General features: G+C 40.9%; 1 protein-coding gene across 10 annotated transcripts in view; it reads left to right on the forward strand.

The window, feature by feature from the left end:
* Positions 1-2137: 2137 nt before the first annotated feature.
* The window catches only part of snx9b (sorting nexin 9b), a 32735-nt gene continuing 13755 nt past the window's right edge, over positions 2138-21117 (forward strand). For 5 of the 10 annotated variants that reach the window (XR_016495427.1, XM_036975943.2, XM_036975944.2 and 2 more), the window contains exons 1-5: positions 2252-2758; positions 10981-11067; positions 11632-11706; positions 12848-12964; positions 20452-20529. Coding sequence is in view for 8 of the 10 variants with exons in the window: in XM_036975943.2 (XP_036831838.1) it covers positions 2747-2758; positions 10981-11067; positions 11632-11706; positions 12848-12964; positions 20452-20529 (369 nt within the window). In the remaining 2 variants the exon portion in view is untranslated. Of the gene's footprint in view, positions 2759-10980; positions 11068-11631; positions 11707-12847; positions 12965-20451; positions 20530-21117 lie in introns of all 10 variants that reach the window. The other 5 variants (XM_036975947.2, XM_090232969.1, XM_036975950.2 and 2 more) reach the window with 4 other exon arrangements.

The raw sequence follows: 21117 nt of genomic DNA on the forward strand, positions 1-21117 counted from the left end.
CCAATGGGAGAGCATCTCCACCTGGCTGATGGGGGGCAGCTTGGTTAGCAGCATCTGGAAGGCAGGAGGGGGCAGTCTGCTGGAAAAGTTGCTGGGGTTTGCCTGCACACAGCAATGACGTTAGCAGAGAGGAAGAGGCAAAATGAGAGGTTTCACTCTTGACAAGAACTGTCCAAAATAAGCCCAATGTGTTTCCATGGGCTTATTTTGGACCTATGGGCTTGTTCCCTGCCTTCCCGCTTTTGGGACAATGATTCCCATTGTTAGGGCGGAGACATAAACATCTCGTCATGATATAGGCCTACAGATCTTTGATGTTAGTCAGGTGAACCACTCCCTTCTCATAGTTTCCAAAGGGTAAGATCACAAAATAGATGAGTTGAAAGGAACAATGTAAGGTCTGGACTGGAGCAAATATGTGAATATAGGAAAGGCTCTTCTTCCCCTCAAATGTTTTGTACCCTTTAGACAACAGAAATTCAGAAGAATCAGATTGATTACAGTCCATATCATCGATCAGCCCCCTTACAGAGTCTCTGGTATTGTCCCCTGTGAGATATAATATCTCACTACTGTAGTGTTGACAATTGACAAAATTTACTACTGTATGCAAACAGAAACTTTACTTGCAAACAAAATGTCACAAGAACTGTGGTGGAGGATGGGACTATAATAACCTGAACGCTACCATGCTGTAGAGTAGCACTTACATCCAGAATATTTTGCTGTAGGCTTCAGCTACAGGACTTGGCATAGAAGGTGGTTGAGAGAGCACTGTAGGCTTCAACTACAAGGGCTCTTCTCCACCCTTCTCCTGAAGTGTGCATTTGCACACCCCTCGTCATGGATTTAAAAGCATAGGATAGTTTCCAGCATTGCTTTGCTAAATCCGTACAAGAAAGTGTGCTTTGGGAAAAAGGTGGGGAATCGGGATGCAATTCACACAGAAACATTACATTTAGGTCAAACTCATATTAGTACTGCCTATGAGGAGAAACAGTGCCAAGTAATGACTTGCAACTATAGAATTAGATACTGTAGACATTATCTACATTTATCCTCCACCTCCTATCTATCCAAATAGTAGTAGTGAAGAAAAGGACTAGGGCAAGGACAGACTGTAAGCTAGTTTCAGGACTGTTGTTTCCACCGTGGCACATTGGTCAGAATGCAAATGAGGAGATTGAGTAGGAATCCAGGTTTAGGGGTATTTATTACACAAACACACTTGAACACAGGAACGAACAGAGGCACGTTGGGAGAGGGTTTGGAATTAAGGTTTTGTAGGGCTTGTAAGGCCGGTGGGAAGGTTAGGAAGGATGCTTTAGGAGTGGTGGCTTGTAAAGGCCTTGGAGATAGGATGTGGATAACAAGGATGTGATGATCTGGACGGAAGATACAAAAGGGAAACTTTATCAACACATAACATAGAGGTGCAGACATGACAAAGTAGTGCCAGGTGACTATGGGGAATTGGCTTAACATATAGCATCCAACGCAGGAGACTGCCAGGATAAACATAACAAATGAGTAATTAGCATTATCAAACTGATGACATGGGTATCAAAGGGATATAACGTAGGGCAACAAATATAAATATATACTGTATATATATGATTATTTAGTGCTTACATTTCTCCAAACTTTGTTCTAACAGGAATAAGTTAAACTATTAAATTACTTTCCTCACAAGATTTGTATTACATTTCCAGAATCTACCTATAACTATGACTCCAAATAATTTTAAACAGTGGGACAAACTCCTGACCAAATTTATCTAGGAAGGAAGAAAAGCCTGTGTCAAACTTAAAACAATTTGAATGCGTTTCTACTGGACTGACACTGTAAATTCATTAGGCCTATGGACCTTTCACCATGCTTCTGTCCAGCAGATGGCGTCATTTTTATTAGTCCTCTTTTGAACAGCGCCCTTCACACCTGCATGTCATGTGCTGTCAAACTGTCAAAACTTTTTCACAAGGATACATTGTAACAATTAAATTATTATATTGAAATATCATGGCACTAACCAATTCTTATTTGAATCTAATTTGACATACAATTAAATGCTATTCACTGATCTTTCTGTATGATAAATAACATTTCAAAATAAAAGACAACATACCTAAATGTATTAAAATAAATAATTATTATTACTAATAGAAGTAGACGTAGTAGTAGCGCTAGTTTTATGTTATTATTAGGCCTTACTATTATTGTTGTTGTTGTTAGTATTATTATACGTTTGATTATTATTGTTGTTTTTAGCTTGGCCAAGGCTACTAGGGATAGGAGAGTCCTGACCTGGATCTACAAACTCACACAACTAACTTGTCATATACATAGTCTATAGGCCTGCTTGTCTTGGGAGAACCATTGGACTGAGCCCACTTTCTTTCCGGTTTCTTACTACCGGTAGGCTACAGGAATCTTGCTCCCCGGGCTCTGGAGTCAATTCAGCTATTTACTCGCTATAAAGAAATTTCATATTTTTGTTGACTGGATATACACAATTGGGATTGACTGTCGCGGATTTTTTCGCACTCAACCATTTTAGCTGTCTCTCTCAGGTTTGAGGTTAAAGGGCATCTTGTATTTAGTGATGTATTAAAATTTGTTCTGCGACGACTCGCCCCAAGAAGTGCCTTGTTTTCGCCCAGTTGAGCTGCGAGGAAATGTCTGGCTGAGGATTTGTAACCCACGAAAACCTTGGCCCGTTTTGTAATGATAGATTAATGCACCGACAATGGCAAACAAGGTAGGATGACATCTTTACAGAAGTGTTTTTTTCTGAAAGCTGGCGATCTATCCATTTTGAATTATTTTAGCACCAGAGTTAGTCGGAGAAGGAGAATATCAGGGCTGTGAGAGTTCTATTTTCAGTCTGGCGCTCACCTCGAAATTGGTTACATTTGTGAACTATTTCCCCGGTATTAAGAGAGGGGAGAAGACATTTTATTTTCTCTGTTGTTCGTACTTCAAAATGGCTTAGGAACGCTTTTATATGTACATGGAAAATATGTATCATTAAAAAGTGTCTTGTGACATTTTATTACCCTTCCAGTGCGGGTCATTTCTTTACGCTAAGAACTCTGGGAAGTGTAGTGCTTTGAGCACAGAACTTTGTGGCAGAGGGTGAAAATGTTAAACGCTTTGGTGTTAACTTATTGATACGCATAAAAGCCCACTAAAGATAATTAAGGTACCAAGCTACTAACATTGCACAATGCAGGGTACTATGTAATCTATAGCTGTTATTATTATGTGCAAAATGCTACGATGAGGCTAGGCGTGAAATAGACTGCTTGGAATGAAAGGGAAAGGCCCATTCGTTCTATGAAGGATTCCTCTTCTAACATTCTATAATGGAGCATCCTAGAATTCTATGGAGGTGTACGTTGTATAAAAGATGCTGTCTTTTGAGTTAATCTCTGGTGATTTCGCTTGAGACTGCATGCTTCCTTTTGGGGTAGCGTTTGAAGGACAGAATTGAAATTGATTTCACATTCTAAGGAATCTTGACTATTTGGTTCCGCCTTTCTATGGAGAATTCAACTGAAACATGTCAGCCATTCCTGTACTTTTATCATCAGCAAGAGTATGTAGGCTACACGAGGGCCACATCAAATAGATCCTATTATGTAGCCTAAGTTCTGCATTCCTTTTTATGGTCTGTCCAGACGTTCCAAAGAATGTTGGCTATTTGCTTCCACCCTCATCTCATTGTAATCCATTCTATGAATCATTAGGAATGTTGTATTAGCCAACGCTCTTCTCTTCCATCAGCTTCAGTGTGTAGCCTAGCTGTAGATCCAGACACTGAGCTAAAGAGCACCCAAAAGTCTTCTGACAACTTGCATTTCCGCCAAAACTGACTGACTCACTCTGTCTATGGTATCATTCTTTCTTCCTCCCCCTCTCTGTCCCCCGTCTTCTCCCGGCCTCGTGGAAGCTGGCTGGGATGCTAACATTAAAATAGACCTATATTCAGAGGCTGAAGGTGCTAAACAAACAGACGGGCAGACACCGAGACAGACGGGCAGACACCGAGACAGACGGGCAGACACCGAGACAGACGGGCAGACACCGAGACAGACGGGCAGACACCGAGACAGACGGGCAGACACCGAGACAGACGGGCAGACACCGAGACAGACGGGCAGACACCGAGACAGACGGGCAGACACCGAGACAGACGGGCAGACACCGAGACAGACGGGCAGACACCGAGACAGACGGGCAGACACCGAGACAGACGGGCAGACACCGAGACAGACGGGCAGACACCGAGACAGACGGGCAGACACCGAGACAGACGGACAGACACCGAGACAGACGGACAGACACCGAGACAGACAGACAGACAGACACCGAGACAGACAGACAGACAGACACCGAGACAGACAGACAGACAGACACCGAGACAGACAGACAGACAGACAGACACCGAGACAGACAGACAGACACCGAGACAGACGGGCATTTCCATGGAAAAGGACCCGTGAGCACCAACATGTGAAATTCATAGGAGCATATCAAATTGGGTGTCAAATGAAAGTATATATTTTTGGGAAATTAAGGCATAGATATGTTTTTCAACCATTTTCCATCCTAAAAATTAGGAATAAGTAAAGGCTTTGATTTCTGGAAAAAACAGAAGTGTTAAAAGGTATCAGAAATAGATAAAGACCGCTGTCAACTAATATCAACACTTATATATAGTTTTGGAGAAATTCCTTACCTTCTGTAAATTCAAGATATATTGCCTTGTGCCTTTAAATTCCGTTACCAAAAACCCACATACTGTATCTTTAAAATATTTTATAATTTCATGCCCTTATGAAGAGGGACGATAATGACATTTCATAGAAGTAACAAATACAGTGTCTTCAGAAAGTATTCACACCCCTTGACTTTTTCCACATTTTGTTGTTACACATTCTGAATGTAAAATTGATTAAATGTAGATTTATTTTGTCACTGGCCTACACAAGACCAGGGAAGTTTTCCAATGCCTCACGAAGAAGGGCAACTTCAAACATTGAATATCCCTTTGAGCATGGTGAAGTTATTAATTACACTTTGGATGGTGTATCAATACACCCTGTCACGACAACGTTACGGGCATCATTCCTAATTCAGTTGCCGGAGAGGAAGGAAACCGCTCAGGGATTTCACTATGAGGTCAATGGTGACTTTAAAACAGTTACAGGGTTTAATGGCTGTGATAGGAGAAAACTGAGGATGGATCAACAACATTATAGTTATTCCACAATAGTAACCTAATTCACAGAGTGAAAAGGAGGCCTGTACAGAATAAAAATATTCCAAAACATGCATCATGTTTGCAACAGGGCACTAAAGTAAAATTGTAAAAAAGGTGGGAAAAGCTATTCACTTTTTGTCCAGAATACAAAGTAATGTTCTGTGGCAAATCCAAGTACCACTCTCCATATTTTAAAGCATAGTGGTGGCTGCATCATGTTATGGGTATGCTTGTAATTGTTTAGGACTGGGGAGTGTTTCAGGATAAAAAGAAACAGAAGGGAGCTCAGCATAGGCAAAATCCAATAGGAAAGCCTGGTTCAGGGTGCTTTCCACCAGACACTGGGAGATGTGCGCCAAATCTACACTGGAGTTGCTTACCAAGAAGACAGTGAATGTTCCTGAGTGGCCGAGTTACAGTTTTTCCTTAAATCTACTTCAAAATCTATTGCAAGACATAAATGGTTGTCTAGCAATGACCAGCAACCAATTTGACAGAGCTTGAAGAATGAAAATAATAATGGGAAATGTTGCACAATCCAGGTATTGAAAGCTATTAGACTTACACAGAAAGACTCACAACTGTAATCGCTACCAAAGGTGCTTCTACAAAGTATTGCCTCAGCTGTGCATGCTTATATGAATGAGATATTCTGTATTTCATCTTCAATACATTTGCTAACATTTTTTAAAACATGTTTTCACTTTGTCATTATGGGCTATTGTGTGTGTATATTGGTGAAAAACTCAAATGTAATCAATGTTGAGTTCAGGCTGTACACAAGAAAATGTGGAGTCAAGTCAAGAGGTAGGAACACTTCTTGGCGCACCCATCCCGTTTGTGGGATCATTTTCGTCAACATCCGCTGAATTGCAGAGCGCCAAATTCAAATGAAATTACTAAAAATATTACATTTTCATGAAATCACAAGTGCAATATAGCTTGGCTTGTTGTTAATCCACCTGGCGTGTCAGATTTCAAAAGAGCTTTTAGGCGAAAGCAAACCAAGCGTTTATGTAAGGACATCTCTCTCAGCAGACAAAACATTACAAACAGCTAGCAGCAAAGTAGATTGGTCACGAAATTCAGAAAAGCAATAAAATGAATCGCTTACCTTTGATCTTCGTATGTTTGCACTCACGAGACTCCCAGTTACACAATAAATGTTCCTTTTGTTCCATAAAGATTATTTTTATATCCAAAATACCTCCATTAGGTTGGCGCGTTATGTTCAGTAATCCACAGGCTCGAGCGGTCACGACGGGGCAGACGAAAATTCCAAATAGTATCCGTAAAGTTTGTAGAAACATGTCAAACGTTTTTTATAATCAATCCTCAGGTTGTTTGTACAATAAATAATCGATAATATTTGAACCGGACCGTAGCTTTTTCAATAGGAGAGAGAGAGAGAGAGAGAAAATGTCTGCTCCAAGCTGTTGGCGCATGCAAAACTCTGCTGGCACCCAGCCATCCACTGACGCGATGTGATTGTTCTCGCTCATTTTTCAGAATAAAAGGCTGAAACTATGTCTAAAGACTGTTCAGACCACGTGGAAGCCATAGGAAAAGGAATCTGGTTGATATCCCTTTTAAATGGAGCGAAGGCATGCAATGGAACAGGGAGCTTTCAAAATAGAAGGCACTTCCTCTTTGGATTTTCCTCAGGTTTTCGCCTGCAATATCAGTTCTGTTATACTCACAGACAACATTTTGACAGTTTTGGAAACTTTAGAGTTTTCTATCCTAATATGACAATTATATGCATATTCTAGTTTCTGGGCCTGAGAAATAGGCAGTTTCATTTGGGTATGTTTTTCATCCAAACATCAAAATACTGCCCCCTACACTCAACAGGTTAATGAAGGCACTGGTAGACCTACCAATTAGTTATAGTAATTTTACTGATAATTTTACTCCTCTTTGTTTGAATGATTAAGTGATTCATTACTAAATTGTTAACGGAATTACCAAAAAATCAGTAACGGAATTACTGCAACTGAAGTTGCTACAATGGGAAATCATAATAGTCACAAACCACAGTTGGGTTACCTGCTACTGTCCTCCCTTCCACTGGCATACTGTTCAGCTCATAATTGTTTTCTTTGAAGAATCTTAAATACAGCACCAGTCAAAAGTTTGGACACACCTACTCATTCAAGGGTTTTTATTTAATGTGTACTATTTTCTACATTGTAGAATAAAAGTGAAGACATCAACTATGAAATAACACATGGAATCATGTAGTAACCAAAAAACTGTTAAACAAATCAAAACATATTATATATTTGAGATTCTTCAAAGTAGCCACCCTTTGCACACTCTTGGTATTCTCTCAACCAGCTTCATGACGTAGTCACCTGGAATGCATTTCAATTAATTGTGCCTGGTTAATTTGTGGAATTTCTTTCCTTAATGCGTTTGAGCAAACAGTTGTGTTGTGACAAGTTAGGGGTGGTATACAGAAGATAGCACTATTTGGTAAAAGACCAAGTCCATATTATGGAAAGAACAGCTCAAATAAGCAAAGAGAAATGACAGTCCTTCATTACTTTAAGACATGAAGGTCAGTCAATCCGGATAATTTCAATAACTTTGAATGTTTCTTCAAGTGCAGTCGCAAAAAGCTTTCAAGTGCAATGATTAAACTGGCTCTCATGAGGACCGCCACAGGAAAGGAAGACCCAGAATTACCTCTGCTGCAGAGGATAAGTTCGTTAGAGTTACCAGCCTCGAAATTGCAGCCCAAATAAATGCTTCACAGAATTAAGGTAACAGACACATCTCAACATCAAATGTTCAGAGGAGACTGTGTGAATCAGGCCTTCATGGTCGAATTGCTGTGAAGAAACCACTACTTAAGGACATCAATAAGAAGAGACTTGCTTGGGCCAAGAAACATTAGCAATGGACCATAGACCGGTAGAAATCTGTCCTTTGGTCTGATGACTAAAAAATCTCAAATTTGGGTTCCAACCACTGTGTCTTTGTGAGACGCAGAGTAGGTGAACGGATGATCTCTGCATGTGTGGTTCCCACCGTGAAGCATGGTGGAGGAGGTGTGGGGTTGCTTTGCTGGTGACACTGTCAGTGATTTATTTAGAATTCAAGGCACACGTAACCTGCATGGCTCCAAAGCATTCTGCAGAAATACGACATCCCATCTGGTTTGCACTTAGTGGGACTATCATTTGTTTTTCTACAGGACAATGACCCAACACACCTCCAGGCTATGTATGGGCTATTTGACCAAGAAGGAGGGTGATGGAGCTCTGCATCAGATGACCTGGCCTCCACTATCACCCAACCTCAACCCAATTGAGAGAGTTTGGAATGAGTTGTACTGCAGAGTGAAGGAAAAGCAGCCAACAAGTGCTCAGCATATGTGGGAACTCCTTCAAGACTGTTGGAAAAGCATTCCAGGTGAAGCTGGTTGAGAGAATGACAAGTGTGCAAAGCTGTCATCAGGGCAAAGGGTGGCTACTTTGAAGAATCTAAAATATATTTTAATTTAACACTTTTTTTGTTTACTACGTGTGGGCGTCACTACAGACCCTGGTTCGATTCCAGGCTGTATCACAACCGGCCGTGATTGGGAGTTCCATAGGGTGTCACACAATTGGCCCAGGGTTGTTAGGGTTAGGGTCATTGTAAATAAGAATTTGTTCTTAACTGACTTGCCTTTTTAAATAAAGGTTAAATAAATAAATAACATGATTCCATATGTGTTATTTCATAGTTTTGATGTCTTCACTATTATTCTACAATGTAGAAAATAGTCAAAATAAAGAAAAACCCTTAAATGAGTAGGTGTGTCCAAACTTTTGACTGGTACTGTATGTTTCACAAGTAGAGTACAGTATTGAGTAGAGCACTGTCGAATACAGTATTGAGTACATTACAGTACTGTACAATAGTGAGTAGGGCACCACAATACAATATAGTGAGTAGAGCACAGTAGAGTACAGTCCAATGTGGTATAGTACAGTATATTGGACTGTTTTGAACTATGCTCTACTTTACTGTACTGAACTCTACCCTACTCTGCTGTGCTGTATTGTATCGTACTGCACTGTACTCTCCTGTGCTCCGCTGCACTGGGCTGTGATGTCCAAAGTTACACATCAGGGACCCATGATGTAATTCCGTTACCGTAATTCTGTTGCAGGGTGTAAATCCACTTCACTTACTGTAGTTCAATAACCAAAATATATATATTTTTTACTCAAGGTGCCATGTCATTGCTGACACAATTCTTTCTGCAGACATCTTTGAATCTTAATTTAGAGTACATAAAAAATCTGGTCCCATTAAAGCCTGATGGAGATTTTACTGTTCCATTACCAAAGTTTGCGTTGGCACAGTTCTTCCACTAAATGATTTTTCTACATTTTCTGTTGAAGTTATTAAGTTGTTGAACTTTGGAATCAATTTTTTTTATTTTTTTAAGTACATTTTAAAGTAAAAAAACTGAGTCAAAGTCTAATTCCGTTACCGTGGAATTGCCCACAGACATTGCTTCAGTCTGTCTAATCGATACGCTAGCTGCCCAAGCACTGACGTAGCTCTGTGAATTCTACACCATTATAACAATAGCATTCCCTCTTTTGTCCGAGACTCTCATCCCCTCTTTTATCTTCTGTACATAGCATAGGCCAGGAGGTTTCCCTGACCATGTGACCTAACCAGGAATAACTCTTGGCTTCCTACCTCTCCCAGAGGCCTTTCATACTGAAATGCTACAACGTTCTTTGAAGTTACTGCTGTAGCCTTGGGGTTACCAATAGACCAATCTGTGCAGAGGTCAAGCTGAGCTGTCTAAAAATGGCGTCAGTGAAGAAGTGAAAGAGGTTAATCTTGGAGTGATATGATCACTTGTTTCTCTCTCACTTCCCTCTTAGAGAGGCGTAGAGGGAATTGGGCGGGGTTACTGTTTCTCGAAGGAGCCCCTTGTCAAGAACACTGTTCCCACTGTCAGATCCCCCCTGCACACGTGCTTATTTCTATGGGCACAAGCTCTGTTTATCTCACAAACTGTTCACACCCCTCTTGTTGGCGGAGAGAACATTTAGCAAGTTTAAAGCTTATTTCCTTTAATTCTACACATTTTGTCATGGGGTGCATAGAAAATGTTTCAATTTTTAAGCTAACTCTGCACATTTTGCCAAGTCTAATGTGTATTCATGTGATGTTTGAGTGACTCAAATATTACAACAATCTATGGGCAAAACATCATAGCTAAATAACATTAACATGGGCTAGTTGATCTGGACATTTCTGACAAGTTATAAATATCTATAAATATATAGGTATGCAATGACTGACATGACAAGAGGAACTGATGATGCACTACCCAATTTTTGAAATTGCACCTTGTGCTTTCTACTATTACAACTTTCAAGAGTAAGTTTATAACCCCCCACACACACACACACACACACATAGTTTGAGAACCACTGGTCTAGTGGACTGAGTCACTAGGGTGAGTTGAGGCCGTCGGAATGGGCCTATCAGGGTTCAAGCTCTGTTTGAGATGTATATACAGGTGCTGAGGTTGAGTCCGCACAGCAGAAGTCCTTGGCAGCAGAACTAGTTCAGCTTGTTTGAGGTTGAGATTTCCTCACTCCACTCCTCAGCAGATAAACGATGATGTGTGTCTGTGTTTGGCCTGATTGGCCTGGCCCTGATTGTGTTGACTCTTGTTGTGCTTCTCTCAGGCACAGGTTTTGTATGACTTCACTGCTGAGCCTGGAAACAACGAGCTGACCGTGAGAGAGGGAGAGACAGTCACTATCACCAATCAGGTGAGCACGTGACTGACCCCCCCCCCCCCCCCCCCTTCATTACCCCGTTTATCTTTTTCTGTCCCTATCGTTACCCATCTCTTTTTCTATCGCTGTCTTTCTCTTCCACATATCTCTCTATCTGTCTCTATTTTTGTCCTCATACAGTATCTTTTTCTCTCGAACCCCCTTTCTCTCGTACGCGCTCTTACCCCCCCCCCATCTAACTTTCTCTCATCTTTCCCCCTCACACCACACTATGCACATCATCAGTTCTGTGTGCATTTATGTGAGTATAAAAGTATCATGTCTTGCTGGCTCAACTATATTCTGTGTCCTGTTTACAGCCGTGTAAAGTCACATGATCAATATCTCACATGATCACATAGACAATAAAAGCTCCTCTCTGTAGTATAATGAGCCAACGTGATGTCACTGCTATCATGCGGGAACGGCAGTTCAAAGGTCACTGCAGTGACTAACTGTTTCATCATCAAATCTGTCATCAGCCAATCACGTCATATCATGACACTCTCTTCTCACAAAGCCAATCACAGTCTCTCTTATTGGTGTGTTTTGTTTCAGGGTGTTGGAGGAGGCTGGATAGAAGCACAGAATTCCAGAGGAGAGGTTGGACTAGTGCCAGAAGACTACATTGAGGTTAGGGAGTGGCTTGAAGTGTTGTTGATGGAACTGGCTTCATTTACACTTTATATCAATGTCTTATTCCTTCTCATATATTGTTTCACCGTTTTTTAAATCTTCTATGTATAATTGACTTTTCTTTTTCTTTTTTTACCAGTTGCATTCACCTTGTAGCCTGAACCTGTTAGTAGTGTACCTACAGTGTTACTACACATGGATAAATAGCTTGTGTCGTGTTACTGGGATTGTCAATGGGAATGGGCTCAGGGTTGTGGAAGGGGGTCAAGGAAAAGGCAGCTCTCGCCAAGTTTCTCTGCTTTTGGGAAACCAGGACAGGATATACCTCCTTCGGGACTGGGGGTTGTATCACTATGTTTATGTAATGCAGTGGTGTAGGGACCCTTCTGAGTAGTGTGTTTCTGTGATACAGTATCAACTTCAGTATGGGGTGAGTCACTCTGTGGTCTTCTTAAAGCCAAGACAGAGATGTGAGTTCTGTCCAGTCAGTCGATGGCAGAGAGAGGAGAGGTCTGCTAAACAGTTTAGTCTTACTCCAAACAGCACCGAGTAGTCACAGCAGTAACAGATCACGCTGTGTGTGTGTGTGTGTGTGTGTGTGTGTGTGTGTGTATTTGGAGGACCAGTAAAAACTCATCACCCTAACTGATCAGTGCTTACTTTCTTTATTCACAAGATGGAAGTGCGTGTTTGTTATTATTGGGCAGACTCCCACCAGCTATTTGACCCTTAGTTACCTCCCCAGCTGTCCTAGATAGTTTTGGTTCCACACAGGGTCATAATATTCCCATTGACAACTGATATCCACATGCTGTTATTGTTATTTTCAGTGAAAACAGCAGGACTAAAGTTCACTGTGTCTCTAAAGCAAGTGGTTTCTATCTCCGTACACCAGGCTACAATCTCGGGGGGAGGTGTATACAAAACAGGGCTACTTCTGCTGAGTAAAGAGTTAGTTAGGATTTATTTTTGTATAGTTTCACTATACCATTTCAGTGGCCTCCCAGGTGGTTAGCCACTAAACCTTCTATAAATCAACCATAACTTGAGCTTAGAACTTGAAGGTGTAAAATGTGGTTGTTTGTAAATATGTTTGTCTCTCTCTCTGTCTCCTTTGTCGCTTCTCTTCTGTCTGCAGCTCCCAGGAGGAGGGGGAAATGTAGGACATGTAGCTGCCCCAGTAGCTGCCCACGCCCCAGACCTATCGTTCTTTGACGCCTTCGCTGCCCCAGCCAACAACACCACTCAGAACCAGGTAGCACACTGAAGAAGTAATGACATGTTTATCCACAGTGAGAAAATATTTCATTTCAAATAGGAGCTAATGTCTTTTAAATTATCATAATTGTGTTGTAACCTCATGTCTCTGTCTGCCTCTGGGTTTTTGTCCCAATACTTCTTTATATCATACTTCCCTTGTCTCTTCTCCTCTGCTTTTACATGTGACTCACCCCTTACTAATTCTTATCACTCTATACTAGTCCCTCCCTGCTACAGTGGCCTCTGTGCCAAGCTAGACCACAATGCACTGCTCCCAACGATACCATGGTGGTGTGACGTTTTGAGTGAAAGAGATGCAGAGTGCAGAATTGAGGGATGACCTTTCAGTCTTTTATTCATCTAATGAATATTATTCTACCCATCCGAACCTCTGAAATGAAGAAGGAAGAGCAGATATTTCTGCACGGTTGTGGGTTTTAAATGATCCCTGTTTTTAGATATTGGTCTTAGGACAGGGGGTTACATTGTGTGATTGTGTATGTATTGAAAAATACAATAGAATGTGAGTATGAGTGAATGGGAACTACAGTGCCTTGCAAAAGTATTTGCATCTCTTGGATTTAATTTTGTTGCAAAGTTGGATTAAAATGTATTTAATTTCCATTTTGTTGTCAATAATCTACACAAAATACTCATGTCAAAGTGGAAGAAAAATTACATATATTTTTTGTAAATTAATAAAATAACTAAAATATAGTCATTGCATAAGTATTCAGCTCCCTCAGCCCATACATGTTAGAATCTCCTTTGGCAGCCATTACAGCGAAGAGTCTTCTTGGAGCTTTACACACCTGGATTGTGCAATATTTGCTTATTATTCTGTTAAAATTCTTCAAGCTCTGTCAAGCTGTTGGGGATCATGGCTAGACAGCAATTTTCAGGTCTTGCCATAGTATTTCTAGCAGATTTAAGTAAAAACTTGGCCACTTACAGTAGGAACATTCACTGACTTCTTGGTAAGTAACTCCTGTGTAGATTTGGCCTTGTGTTGTAGGTTATTGTCCTTCTGAAAGGTGACCTCCTCGCCCAGTGTCTAGTGGAAAGCAGACTGAAGCAGGTTTTGCTTTAGGATTTTGCATGTGCTTAGCTCCATCCCATTTATTTTAATCCTGGAAAAACTCCCCAGTATTTGCTGATGTCAAGCATACTCATACCATGATGCAGCCACCACCATGCTTGAAAATAAGGAGGCAGTTACTCAGTGATGTGTGGTGTTGGATTTGCCCAAAGGCCAAAACATGTATTCATTTGACATTGTTTTTTTCCCACTATTACTTTAGTGCCTTGTTGCATACAATATGCATGTTTTGGAATATATTTATTTAGTATGTTTGTGTTCTTCTTTTCACCCTTGTCATTTAGGTAATTTATTGTGGAGTCACTACAATGTTGATCTATCCTCAGGTTTCTCCCATCAGTCATTGAACATTGTATCTGTTTTAAAATCACCATGGCCTCATGGTATCATTCCCTGAGCAGTTCAGAAGGATGACTGACTATCTTTGAGGTGTCTGGGTGGTTTAATACATAATGCACAGCATAATTCTTCATTATACAACGGGTGGTTCTAATACTGAATGCTGATTGGTTAAAACCACATTCCAGCCGGTGTCTATTCCACAAGTTACCACTGGCTAAATCTATTACTTTAAAATGCCTATTTACTCTTCCATCTGACTGCGCAATCCAGTGTCTCATCAGCCCAGCCAGGCAATTTATAAACTTGATTTCCACTATAAAAAGCATCTAGACATTCTCACATTTCTTTTAGACTAACATTTAGTTTTAAACAGCAGAGATTTGTATAACCTTGCTGTCTGTCTCTCTGACATTTGCAACATTGTTTCAATATTCCAATTCGATCTCCAGCTGTTCCATAGTAATGAGTCTCTCGTCCCGAGAGAGAGAGAGGCAGGCAGTGTTTCTCAGCCAGTCGAAATCATGAATCAGCTGACATCATTTTTATGGATATATACAAAGAATTGTCAATTGATAAAAGGTAGAACATAAACGAAGGTCAGCTAGTTTGTGGTCTTTCCAGCTTCAGTTTGAAGTTATTGTGTTAGGTGTGTTGTTGGCTAGCTCCTCTGAACTAATCGATTGCAGAGGCCATGGGGATGGTACAGTCCAAGAAGAAGGGGAGTGTGGCTAAGATGCACATCTCTGTCCAGAATGCACTCTCTCTGCCAATTATGTACTCAATATATTATTCCAGTCTTTTGCTGTTCGCATTGTCGGAGTGGACACGTTGTTTCCAGAGTGCACAGCCTATGCTACACTTGTGAGAAACACTTTTTGGTTCATTTCATTCCACTTCCAAGTTGTCAATTTAGTCATTGTCTTTTGTTTGGAGCGCTCCTGTCAATGTACATTACCCATAGAACTAGGCCTATAGGCTAGCTGGCCTGCGCACTAATGTAGGCATATAAATGTGCCAATTTTAAAGCATCAGACAAGCTCAATGTGAATTTATAGTTGATTTTATTAAAACACAAAGGGCGTGTCTAGGTCTGTTGCGTTGACTATTACCGCCACACCGGCGGTCACAAGTCATGAAGGCAGTCAAATTCCACATGACCGTTTAGTCATGGTAATTAGGTTTCTCCAAGCTCTGATGCTGCTGGTGGTCATTAGTAGCCCTTCAAACTTGCTAACTGCCTGGTACTCAAGCACTCTATTGTCCCTCTAATCACTTTGACATCAATGCAAATGTTATAGAAAATCCCGCTGCCCCTGTGTGTGATAATGGTCTATTCTATATCAAAACAAATGTCACACTTGTATTATTTAGTATATGTAAAGACAATATTTAATCAAGAATAGTCTGATGGGTGACAATATTAGCCTATTACTGATATGATATATTATCACTTGTAAATGATGCCTAGCATAAGAAGCAATGACTTTTTCTAATCATGGTCGCAAACCTCATGTAACCTAGCCCATAGGCCTATATGTTTTAAAGGTTTGTATCACAACTAAAGTGGCTGGCCAAATAACCTCTTAAAGTGATGCACATTAATCTGCTTTACAAGGGGTGTAGAGCCTAACGTGTGAGTTTCAAGTTTGGGGTAGATAATTTTCAGCATAAAAATGCACCTTTTATAATAAAATAAATACATGCATAATTGCATTTTGTGGTCACTTTTGATAATGTTTTTTTCCCGCTAATGGCACATTTGCACTTATAGCCTACTACCATGTATGTGTGCATTGCTGCGCTGTTAATGTGAAGAAGTAGCCTAATAGTTTATCAACATGTTAAGCTAAACGTCCTGATCTGTTGCGTCAGCCTCATTGCATAAAAACATTTTTTGATGCTAGTGGTTGTATTAATTTGGGATCTATCGCATCCCACAACTGTCCCAGACTATGTTTGGAATATTTATTTATTACACAAAATAGAATAGGTCGACTTTTGTGCTATGTAGATTGACATAGGCTAGTGCTTTTGCCGTTTGTTAGGCCTACTCGTCTTTTTGGCTGACGAAAAGTTATTCTATTATCTTCAATATGCACCTCGGAATTGGAAAAGGACGTGCGCAGTTGCGTCCCGGATGTGTCTGTCTTCACTTGTAAACCTGTAAGAAAGACCTGATCAAGTGGCTGAAAGCCATGTGAGTGAGAGGCGCTTCAGATTGCGCCGCACACTGTTACAAGTTACATTAATAACTTTATATTAAGCATATAGGAGTACCTATTTTTTTCTTAACACAGAATAGGCGCATGTGCGCACTCCCTCAAATCGTTTGGAGAAAATATTTATATTTTATTCAACTTTGTTCAATTGTGTTCTTCATACTATAAAATAATGCCACGGAATTCTAAGCAAATCTTGTCTGCTAAATGAACTAGTGTAGCCCACATCAGGACCTAACATAAGGACAACTCAGAGTATGCTATTCTTTTCTTCTGAAATAGTCTACATTTTCTTCATATCATGCTTCTTTAGAGCTGTCTAAAATAAATAATGGATTTATTGTGTAGGTGTAGGCTATATTACATGGATTTATTGTACTTTTTAAAATGGCTTGTAGGCTATGTGTGAAAGCCAGGAGATGCTAAATGTGTTTATGTTAATTAAAGGTCAATTACCGTGAGACCGACAGTTATTTGCTTGACAATCACCGGCTGACCAAATTTTGTGACCGCCACAACCCCAGGTGTGCCCAATGTTCCCTCAATTGTTTTCCGGCACTGAGCAAATTTCAGGTATGCCGAGTGCAAACTTGAAGTTGTTCAAATTCTGTTCAAATTCCAGTGCGCGTTTACTGTGAACACCGAGTCTGTACCCGCTTTAAGTTACAGTTTTAACAGTGGCTATGGCTATTTCATCATGATGTAGGCCTACCAGAGTGGCATAGCATCAAAATCAATGGAGTGCATCCCATAACATTTTAACATGGAAATCATTCAGCCTACAGTAGCAGCCACTGTGTGGTGTTCAGTGTAGGCCTACATTCCATGAGGCTTTTGGAGAAGAAGAAAAAAGCATGCAGGGCTTGACATGAACCTGTTAATCCACTTGTCCTTCAGACAAGGTGACTGAAAGTGTTGTGGGATGCAAGAAACCACTTTACAAAATAAAATGCATTATTATTCCCATACCATTAATACAGACAATCAGGCAAATTATGCTACCCTCTGTCTATTGGTTACTTAGCTTATTCAAGACTGTCTCAAAATACAACACTACCTGTTTATGACAAAAAAAGCTCTTTTACCTTACTCGCTTTTCAAAGATGTCTAGAAATGTACATATTTTGTGCTCTTGTAGGAAGCAATCACTCCCCTATTGCTGACTACAAGTGATCTATAACTGGGCTAATAACTCAGTAACTAGCAAAGGATATGAACAAACTGTGCACACGCGGCTACATGCAGCTCTCACTTTGATCTCAAAACAAGCGCATCAACTCACGACCACTCATGCTGTAAACACAGTCCAGTTCAAAGTAAATGGTACAGATCCATATACAGTGCATTCAGAAAGTATTCACTTTTTCCACATTTTGTTACATTACTGCCTTATTCTAAAGTGGATTCAATTGGTGAGGGAAAAAAAACAATCTACACACAATACCCCATAATGACAAAGCAGAAACAGGTTTTTAGAAATGTTTGCAAATTAAACTGAAGTATCACTTTTACTCCCATTCGTCCCTACAGATGCTCTCAAGCTCTGTCAGGTTGGATGGGGAGCATTGCTACACAGCTATTTGCAGGTCTCTCCAGAGATGTTAGATCGGGTTCAAGTCCGGGCTCTGGCTGGCCCACTCAAGGACATTCAGAGACTTGTCCCGAAGCCACTCCTGCATTGTCTTGGCTGTGTGCTTAGGGTCATTGTCCTTTTGGAAGGTGATCCTTCTCTGCAGTCTGAGGTCCTGAAGCAGGTTTTCTTTAAGGATCTCTCAGTACTTAGCTCCTTTCAGCTTTCTCGATCCTGACTAATCTCCCACTCCCTGCCGCTGAAAAACATCCCCACAGCATGATGCTGCCACCACCGTGCTTCACCATAGGGATGGTTTTGGCCAGGTGATGAGCAGTGCCTGGCTGTAATGTGATGCTTGTTATTCAGGCCAAATAGTTCAATCTTGGTTTCATCTGAACAGAGAATCTTGTTTCTCATTGTTCGAGAGTCCTTTTGGTGCCTTTTGGCAAACTCCATTTGGCCGAGCATCTCGGTGGATGCTTTATTCAATCAATTTTAGAATAAGGCTGTAACGTAAGAACATTTGAAAAGTTAATATGATCACACCAGTAATAGATTTGATGTTGTATTACTTGTGAAACACAGCTGAGTAAGCATTTAAATAATTTGCTTTTTATTTTTTATTTTACTGGGCTGATGGTGCCTGCATCTGATGGTCAGTCTCAGCAGAGGGAGAGAGCAGCAGACTGAGGGTCCACTTCTCAACATCCCTCCGCTCTTCCTTTCCTCCACTGACCAAAAAGTCACACTGTCTTCCAGCTAATGGCAACTTGAGTTGCACAACATTATTTCTGCCTCATCCACAGATTCATGTTGTTACTCCTATGAACAGAGAAAGTTAAATATTCCTCGATATTAAAAAAAGACCCAAGCTGTTAATAATAATAATGCAATCCTATAGATACACTTTCCTACTCATTACTGCTGCAGTGCTTGTTGTAGCGCTGAGTGGAAATAGGAAGAAGGCGCATTTTATGGTTTTATAAAAGTGTTGAATACAAAGTGTTGACAGTGCTGAGTAAGAACATGAAGGAGTTCACAAACAGCAGCTCTTTGCTGTATTCGTTGACAGTCTCTCTCCTGTCATGGTTTTAAACGTTTTGAAATATCACAGTATCAATTTTACTGTAGATTTATTTTATGCCTGTTACGTTACTGTAGACATGGTCATCTGAGCCATCCAATTGGCCAGCGGTAGACCTATTGTGCACTTGATATGCTCTCTGGCCCACTGGAAAGGCTGAGTTTGTACCTTCAGACACATGAAATGGTTCAAAATGGCAACAGTTCGCCTACCTGGCGCAGGGAAGCTAAATCGGGTGCATCTATCGCCAACAGCCTGAGACGAATACAAAAAAAGGAGGAAAACAAGGCTTTATCGTTGTTTTTTTTACAGAAATGTTTGGCGATCGACTAGAAATGCCTTGGAGATCGACCAGTCAATCGCGATCGACCTGTTGGTGACCACTGCTCTAGAAAGTGAAGTTTAATCTTGTGCTTCTCTCTGTGGGCTGGTATTTCTGCGCGGCAGTCCCGGAGGAGCTGCGTGGCAGTCTTGGGCTACTGTGCACACGCAGGCAGCTTAGAGGGAACATTGGGTGTGTCTATATATGCAAAAAAATACATGTTTTAAAATTTCAACCAATCGATTGTTTGAAAGAACAGACTACTTCCGGTCAACAATTAAAAAAACAAAATGTTTTTATGTTGTTGTCGGCAACAGCCCTATTTGTTACCCATCTACCAAACCTATTATTTCACGCAAAGTGAATCCATGTAACTTTTTATGTGATTTGTTAAGCCAAATTTGACTCCTGAACTAATTTAGGCTTGCCTAAAACAAAGGGACCGAACACTTATGCAATGACTATATTTTAGTTATTACATTTTGTATTCAGAATAATGTTTTTTTTACTTATCCACTTTGTCATTACAGAGTATTTTGTGTATATTATTGACAAAATATGACAATTAAATCCCTTTTAATCCCACTACGTGACACAATAAATCCAAGAGGAATCCAAGGGGTCTGAATACTTTTACAAGGCACTGTATGCTAGATGCAAGCTATTTATTTTTCTTGGAAAATGGGATAGCTATACAACTGTGAAGACATGGTACCCCTATTATAAGTTAGAGGGGAGTCAAATATTCCTACTTCACTGTGGCCCCTGCTTGGGGTCCGCGTTGCCCAGGTTACCCTTTACTCGCAGGCGCTTTGTGATGATGTCACCTTCTCTCCCCTCAAGGTGGATGTTGGGGCCTGTAGTCCTCAGCCGGACACCCCCGACACCCAGGCCCCCCCTTCCTCCTCTTCCCCTGACGAGGTAACCAGCACCGAGCGGTGGTCAGGGCCCCGTCCCCCACCTCCCATCTCAAATCCCCCCCCCACCCCCCTGCAACCCCACCCACACCCCCAGCTCAGCCTGCAAGAGCATGATCTTACATTGTACCACCCCCACCCTCTCCTACACCCCACTCCCTAAACCAGGGTCCACTTACTTTCTGTCCATCAAACTACAACTGACCTGGAGCCAGTTGATAAGGGTAACTGTTAACTGGAACATCCAAATCAGAGGCCAAATCAAGCCTACCGACCCCCTACACCCCCAGACGGGCATCCCATCACAGATGAATGAAATTGATCTGCACATCTCTGATACAACATGCACCGCTATGGATCAATGTTTCTTATTACCAGCACTAAACACCAAACGAATGATCTCAACATTCACGGTTCCCTATAACCAATCAATTATTACAGTGATCAGTGAACAATCTCTCCCACCAGGCAAGAGCCAGCAATCATTTGTCTCAATTTTACCATTGTTTTTATATGTTGTAAACAAATTGTTGGACAATTCAGCAGAATAAGTCAAAACTCCTGCAGTTTGTTCTGTGGTAACACACAGCTG

Source organism: Oncorhynchus mykiss, chromosome 4 (assembly GCF_057628025.1).
Source record: "Oncorhynchus mykiss isolate SJ-2025 chromosome 4, ASM5762802v1, whole genome shotgun sequence".
Classification (NCBI taxonomy): Eukaryota; Metazoa; Chordata; class Actinopteri; order Salmoniformes; family Salmonidae; genus Oncorhynchus; species Oncorhynchus mykiss.